The sequence below is a fragment of the Camarhynchus parvulus genome, chromosome 8, assembly GCF_901933205.1.
Source record: "Camarhynchus parvulus chromosome 8, STF_HiC, whole genome shotgun sequence".
Taxonomy (NCBI): domain Eukaryota; kingdom Metazoa; phylum Chordata; class Aves; order Passeriformes; family Thraupidae; genus Camarhynchus; species Camarhynchus parvulus.
The window spans coordinates 18656423-18663816 of NC_044578.1; the positions used below are offsets into that span (position 1 = coordinate 18656423).

Here is a 7394-nt window from a genome sequence, read left to right on the forward strand (position 1 = left end):
AGGGAAACCCCATACCCAAGATAATCACCTCTGTTCAAAAATGTGATTGACAATACGTAATTAACCTTATAGTTGATACTGAATTTATTGTTAATTGAATGGATTATTCCAGCTTATCCAAACATCACATTAGGGCTGATAAAATCTTGACTTTGGAGTGAAGTTAACATAAAAATTATCTTTAGAAGTAGTGTTTATTAATTAGAATTTCAGTACAGTGGAATTAAGACTAAGATGAGCTTTGAGCTGTATTTACCTGTCAATTGCATCAGGAAGCTCCTGGAGTTTGTTTCCCCCCATATCTAACCATTCTAGATTTGGCATGTTGAGGAGAGCTGAAGGGATGACAGTAAACTGATTCATGCACAAGTCTATGTGTGACAGCTTCTTTAAATCACTGAGCTGAAAAGAAGGGGAGATTTAATGCAACTTTGTGTAGCTGCTGCAGCAGTACAGCAGTAATCTAGCAGTGTTAAGAAACATTACAACACATTTTGGAGCCAGTAAACAAATTGGTTTTGAGTTCCAATAGCTGATAGGACCTGACAATAACAGTGTTGCCTGGAAGGTAGATAGGTTGGGAACTGATAAGGCAGCAGAACTTTATCTCCCACCCAGTAGTGAGTGCCATAGTGCTGACTACAATGCAGATATGCCCCAAGCCTCAAGAAAAAGAATGGTAAAGACAGCACTATCCTTAGAATTTCATAATCCATGCAATATGCCATTTTTTTCTTAGTCAAATATTTAGATTTTTATGTATCAAATTGCATGGACTGCATTTTTGAGTGAATCATGACATCTTTCATGCTGTGAAGTCTACTACCCTGGCAAGACATTCTAAAAATGCAACATAGTATCACAGAACCTAAGTCCTTTGGTGAATCATGCCTTCAGGTGCTTTTGCAATGTTCAAGTGGTATAAAGATGTTTTCTAGCAGATCTGGTGCAATAGCTTCAACACTGAATGCCTCTCAAGTGTACATAACCAAAACTTCCCAGTGCTCACATCACTGCAGTCTCCATTGGACAGAACTATGGATTTTCTACATTACACTCTGCCACCTGTATCCACATAGGTTTTGTAACTTCTGGATTTTGGTTAATAGTGGATATTTCCATTCTGAAGATTCTATGCTATTGCTATTTGGACTCACTCATTTTTGCAAGGCACTGATTGCTGTCAACTAGTGCCATGACTGTTTTTTTAACATAAATTAAAACAAGTAAATATGGTTACATACTTGTCATCCCTATCTAAGAGAGTAATAGTTACACATGCAGATCTTACATTTTGGTCTGTTCAAATTAAAGTTCAATAGTAGGTGAGTAGTTGTTTTCATTCTCTCATAATTGTTTTCAACATTGAGAACAGCAATTGTTCACCTCTGCACAGGCAGTTGTATAAATCACACAACCCCTTTTCAGATCTAGCTGTTCTGGTAAAGATGCTTACAGCTGTCTCCTGGTATGTGGTATGAATTTGTACTCTCAACCATAAAAGAGAACTTCTCTGTGCTAAGGCATCAGATTCTTAGTGGGCTAAATCAGTGATGATACTAGCCTAAACAAATTGATATGGAGCGTGTCACTGCCCTCTATGCACTGCCAAGTCATTTATCTGGCCAAAATAAAGACTGGCTCCTTCAGATACTCAGGTGTGTGTATGTGCTTCTCATGTGGCTTCAGTTTGACCAGTCATGGAAAGGTTGTTCACATCAGTGTGGAGTACTGTGAAATCACAGCTTCACAGCAAATCTGAAAACAGAAATGCAACGCGTAATGATAATTGGCTTTGGATAAATTCAAAATATGCAACAAACAAAACTAAACAGTTTGTCAAAACCTGAGGAGGAAGATCACAGATACTTCTGTTGACAGCCAGTTCCAGTCTTTCCAGACTGATGCAGTTACTTATTTCCTTAGGAACAGATTTTATTCTGTTGTAACTGAGAAGCAGCTCTTGGAGGCTGGTCAGCTGGCCTGCAGAGAGCACAAATGAGAAATGTTAATCTTTATCCTATTTGAAGCACTATTATTTGTTTTGCCTTATCCTTTTACTGTTATAAAAATGCTCTGTTTTCTCACGAAACAAAACAAACAAAAAAAATCACCAAACCGCAAATAGTAGCACCTCAGGACTCTTTAGTACAGGACTGCAATATAGTGGAGTGCTTCAAGAAAAAACCCAAAACCAAAAAATTGTGACTAGGCTACTCCTGCCATGGACTCAGAGCATTAAGTCTGTTTTTCAGTATCACTTTGCTGCATTCTGATGTCTAGCCCCTGCTGTGCAAACAGGTCCTTTTTTTGCCATGGGGAGCTTTCATAGTGATATGTCTCTTCCATCCAGCCCCATTTTTAGTTTATAGGGAATTTATGGTTTGGAAATCTCTATCTCGCTGTCAGATTTAAATAATCTGTTTTCTTACTACCCAATAGGATTGTTAGACAAGCAAAGGGCACAAAAATGGTACATTTGTGTGAGGCCAATTTTCTTAGAAAAGCAGCTTAAAATAAAAGAAAGCACAGCTCACCAATTTCTTTAGGTACACTTTCAATTGAGTTCCGGGATAGATCCAGAACAACAAGGCTGTGAAATCTTCCAATAAACTGAGGAATTTTCTGCAAACTAGTTCTGTGAAGCTGCCATTCCTGGAGATGGATTAGTTTCAATAAGCATGAAGGTAATGTCTACAACAAGAAACACAAACCAGAAGAAATTCAGCTTAGAATACAGGCTGAGGCAGAAGTTTTATTTGAAACACTAACAGCCTGTTCTGTTTCTTAAGCTATACTGTAACACTGAGGTTACAAAATGAATCCTGATAACTAAAACATGCTAGAAATAGCAAGGATAACTGATACGATTTTAATATCATACATAATCGGAAAAGGTTTACATTTATAAAGGTTTACATCAATATATTAGGAAAGGCCTCTCAGGACTAAAACCCACCCAGCTTGCTTTTACACTCCCTTTACAACAGTGTGTCCCAGTTCACTGTTAACAAAGCACAGTGAGCAGTTAATAGAACACAAATAGTACCACTGGAAGTGTAAAGTTGTAAATAGTAGTTTTCTAATGCACCAGTCATTCAACACAAGCAGCATTCATTCCTATCAACCCTACCTTCCATTCTTCTTCCTCTATCCTTAAAATTGCTCTTCCACCTTCATTAATAACTTTTTCTTTGAGCTTTGCTAAAGCAGCTCTCTCCTCCCAGACAAGCAGTAGCCTACAAGGGAAAAATCATCTGCCAGTGGTGCCACAATGAATACAGCCAATAATTATATGTTATATCCTATCTATTTTCTGGAAAAATACACAAGCACCTTATTGTCAAATAGCATTAATTTTATCTGGATGTTAATATACTATCAGTTGGAGCCAAGAAAAGCCCTTAATGTTTGGCTGAGGTAATTTAAAGGAATTCTATTTTACAGTTCTTTAAATCTGCATTTAGAAGGAGGACATAATTCACTTTCAACATGTTGCAGCAGGACCACAGAATATAAAGTCATGTGGAATTAAGTTCTAAAGCACATTTTGAAGCAGACTCCTAAAATGAAAGCCTTCCAGTCCACCACATATAAGTGCAAGAAAATAAGTCAATCAGCTTCTTTTAGCTTGATTTCCAAAGGATACCTTCACAAGAGTTATGACGAGGTCATTCTCTGTCTTTCTGCTTGTATTCTCCATGAATAACTTTTGAATTTGTTGTTCCACTTCAAACGCATCTGATAAATTAGGAGTACCAAAAATAGTATCCTAAACCTCTTAAAATGTCATAAAATTGCTGGCCAGACAGAACACCAAGCAACCCTGTTAATACCTCAGTGGAGAAGAAAGCATAACAAGTCTTCACTGGTTAGAACATTTACAGAGCAGAGGATTTTAGTATCCGAGTTCAGGGAATTTAATCTATAGACTAATATTTTTATCACAGACATTAGATAAATTCTAACCACTGGGAATCCTGCTGCAGTAACAACTAAGGAATTAGAGTCTGCATGAATTTGAAGAAACCAATTACAGTCTCCTGAAACGTAACATATGGTCTAGCTTTTCACATAAAGAGTTACAATTTACCTACCTTCCTGCAGACCTCTGCCTGAACTCCTTTTCTCTCTGTAATTCTTCATTTATCTTGTGTATTCTCACTTCCCAGAGTGTTTTCACAGCAGAGAATGTTCCCAGGCAAACTGCAGTTTCAGCCATGATCCTTTACATGTTCAGATTTGCTTGCAGGAATCTGACTGAATTTCAGGCTCAATGCACCACTTCAGGTACGGGTTACCAGATGGGGACAGTGACATTAAAACTAAAATACTGCGATACCCACTTCATTATGTTATCAAATGAGTTAATATAAAGAACTGACAGGATTCTATCAACTGCTTTTTCCACATAAAAATAGATAATTGCACCTAGTTAAATTTTATTATAATAAGAAATGATATTTTTGGAATCACTGCATTCTTCTTATTCAGTGAACAACGGCTTCTCTCATTCCTTCAATGGAAGGCTAAGTGTTGGCCATAATTATTAAATGCGGATTTGAGCATGTGTTCCCATGCCAGGAAGACATTAAACTGTTACCTGCAATCTGAGGCAGTTCAATTCTGATAGCTGCATTCTGACACCTACCTGATATAGATACTTGTCACTAAAGGAGTTTTGCACTTTACAGAAACGGAAATGTTCCTGGAAATTAATTAGTATACTTTATTTGCATTCATTTTTTTCATAGCTTAACTCCATACAATGCATTTTATAGTTAGTAATGCATTACCTTTAGGAAAATGTATTTAAATCCTGATTTCTCTTTGAACATTTGTGTATCCCTGGGTATCTGAATTCACATTTAAAATTCAACTCAGTCTAAAGTTTTGACATTATGTATCTTTTAGTGAGATAATTAATACATATTGTCCTGAAGAGCAGCAAAATAGGATACTCCCTTATTCTAATCACTGCATCCCTCTAAAAACCATTCTTATTGCCATTACTGGAGCCAAGATACTGATATTCAGATAAGCTTGCAGGGCTAAACTTCATGCCAGCAGCAGTGTACTCTGAACACTGATGATCTGAATGCTCCCTTTCTAACTTTTTACTGATACTTGTAGTGGCAAGTAAGAAAAATGTCCTATATATGCTTTAAACTAAAAAAGTAAGGATAACTTTCTTCCAAACAAGCAGGTAGGTAACAACAAAAGAGAAATTTCATGTCTTTTCATACATATATTCCCTACAATAATTGTTGCAGGTCTGTCTTTTAGAACCAATCTTTTTTTCATATTTGTTTCTGTTATAATTTTGTGTAGCCTGGATAAATCACAGTTGCTTAGTGATCATTTTTGTGCTCAAACTGGCAGTCATTCTATTTTATGTTTACATGTACTTATTTGTAAAGTCTGAAATTAAGTCAAAATGTGCAGGCAAATAAAATGTAAAATGTCAGGATTGCTTCCTGTTGTAAAGACAGCACAAAATCAAATTATAAAGCTTGAATAAAGAAGAATCTGGTCTAATGCACTAATATTTATGATTCTTATGTGTTCTCTGTTTGTTAAGGAAAAATGGCAGGATTTGACAAGTGATACAAATGGCAACCCCAGCGTGGCAGTGCAGTCTGCCCTTTGGGTTCTTACAGAGGGATTGGATTTTTTCCTGTGAAGAGAGGGCTGTATATTTTTTCCCTTCCCCACATAAATGTGATCACATTTACTAGTTTGAAGGATTAACTTCTCTTTCAGTTGTCATCAGAGTAACTACCCTTCCCAGTCCCCATCCCAACATGCAACAGAAATGCTATGTATGCATGAAGTTTTTGCTCCAGTCAGTGGTTACAATTCAAATTACCTGATTTTTTTCAAGATTAAATTTCTATTGAGATCAAGTGATTAATTAATCTATCATTTCTTGTTGTTTAGAGACATTTTTTGAACTACAAGCCCTCTTAGATAGAAAACTAGAAATCTTTTTATATAAATTGTGCAGAAAAGAGACATTTTTTAATAGTTGTACTACCAAACCCAGTATCATACTATACAGTCAAACCAATACTTATTTCTAGTAAAGCTTACTCTGGGCAACTCTCTTTCGGATATCATTCAACAAATACTGCCTTAGAACCAAGAAATATCAAAGGACCTAAGTATATGACTACTTTCAGCATGGTTTAATCATGTAACTGGGTTCCCTCAAAAAGGTCTTGTTCTTAGACCTTATTATTCATCAAGAAAATAAAAAACCATAATAATCTTCCATCACAGCCAACAATTTAGAAGTGAATTCCCAAGCATGGCTGTAAAACAACTGCAATTTCACTCCCAAGTAATCAGATCTCTCAACAACTTCACCTCCAAGCATCAGAAAGAGTTTAACAACAACTCACCTTAATTATTTGGTGTTTTCAAGGATTTTCTGTGACTCATTGCTTTCTGGACAAGAGCAGAGACAAATTATGAATCTTGTCTGCATTACCAAAGCCATTTAAAACTCTCACTCAGACTCCAATGCAATGTCAGTCTAGTTCTAATTTTAACCTATGCTGAGAATAGAAGGCATCACATGAGGCATTTTGCAACCCCCCCCCCAAGCATTTACCACTGTTGAAGCCTTCCCAGTTTGCTGAGTGTGACTGGGCTCCCCTAAATTGGACTTCCATTAACAGAAATTGAACAAAGGAATATTGTTATGCTACACAATAAGTTTGTTTTGAATTAAAAATGACAATTAGAAATAAAAAAGGCTAGTATTGAATTAAAAATGACTGCTTTCTTTACTAATGTTTCTCTGAGCTTCAAAATGCTATTAAACAGCAACATTGACTAAACAGATGAGAAAAGGTATTACATCACTTAGTATTTTACTCATTACTTTTGCCAATGCTGAAGAATTACCGCAAATTTTCAAAGTCCAGACAGAAAAGTAATCTTTACCAGGATGTGCAGAGGGGTTATTACTCACCCCTTTTCATAGTTCTAATCATGAAAAATATTTAACATTCTATTTCTTCAACTAGCCCTCGGAGAAGATAAAAGAAGAACAAGTCTGTCAGAATCTTTTACTTCAATCAAATGGGAAGAGAGACAACAATAACTACATGGTCACTATTGGAGGCAGAAGCCATAAAACTGGATAGTTCTAACCAATTGAGCTGGAGTATAAAATGTGAAGATTAAATTTTAAAAGTATAATTAATTTGGTTATAACTCTATCACACAGAACTTTATAACAAAAAACCCAACCCTCTCCAGCCCACAAACAACTAAATACATGAATACCATTACCTACTTAAAAAGACACTAAGTACTTTAGCTTTCAATCTTCTCCTTGTGTAAGTGAAATTATTCTGTCTTAAGTATTTCAAAGTAATTTTATT

General features: G+C 36.0%; 1 protein-coding gene across 2 annotated transcripts in view; it reads right to left on the reverse strand.

Moving 5' to 3' along the window:
• Positions 1 to 7282, reverse strand: part of LRRC39 (leucine rich repeat containing 39) — a 12484-nt gene extending 5202 nt beyond the window's left edge. Inside the window, exons 1-6 of one of the 2 annotated variants that reach the window (XM_030952986.1) lie at positions 6405 to 7282; positions 4098 to 4284; positions 3134 to 3239; positions 2538 to 2694; positions 1847 to 1983; positions 257 to 402 (exon numbers count right to left, since the gene is read on the reverse strand). In XM_030952986.1, the coding sequence (XP_030808846.1) occupies positions 257 to 402; positions 1847 to 1983; positions 2538 to 2694; positions 3134 to 3239; positions 4098 to 4222 (671 nt within the window). In that variant the 5' untranslated portion in view covers positions 4223 to 4284; positions 6405 to 7282. Of the gene's footprint in view, positions 1 to 256; positions 403 to 1846; positions 1984 to 2537; positions 2695 to 3133; positions 3240 to 4097; positions 4285 to 4651; positions 5779 to 6404 lie in introns of those variants that run through there. The other variant, XM_030952987.1, reaches the window with a different exon arrangement.
• Between the last annotated feature and the right edge of the window lie 112 nt (positions 7283 to 7394).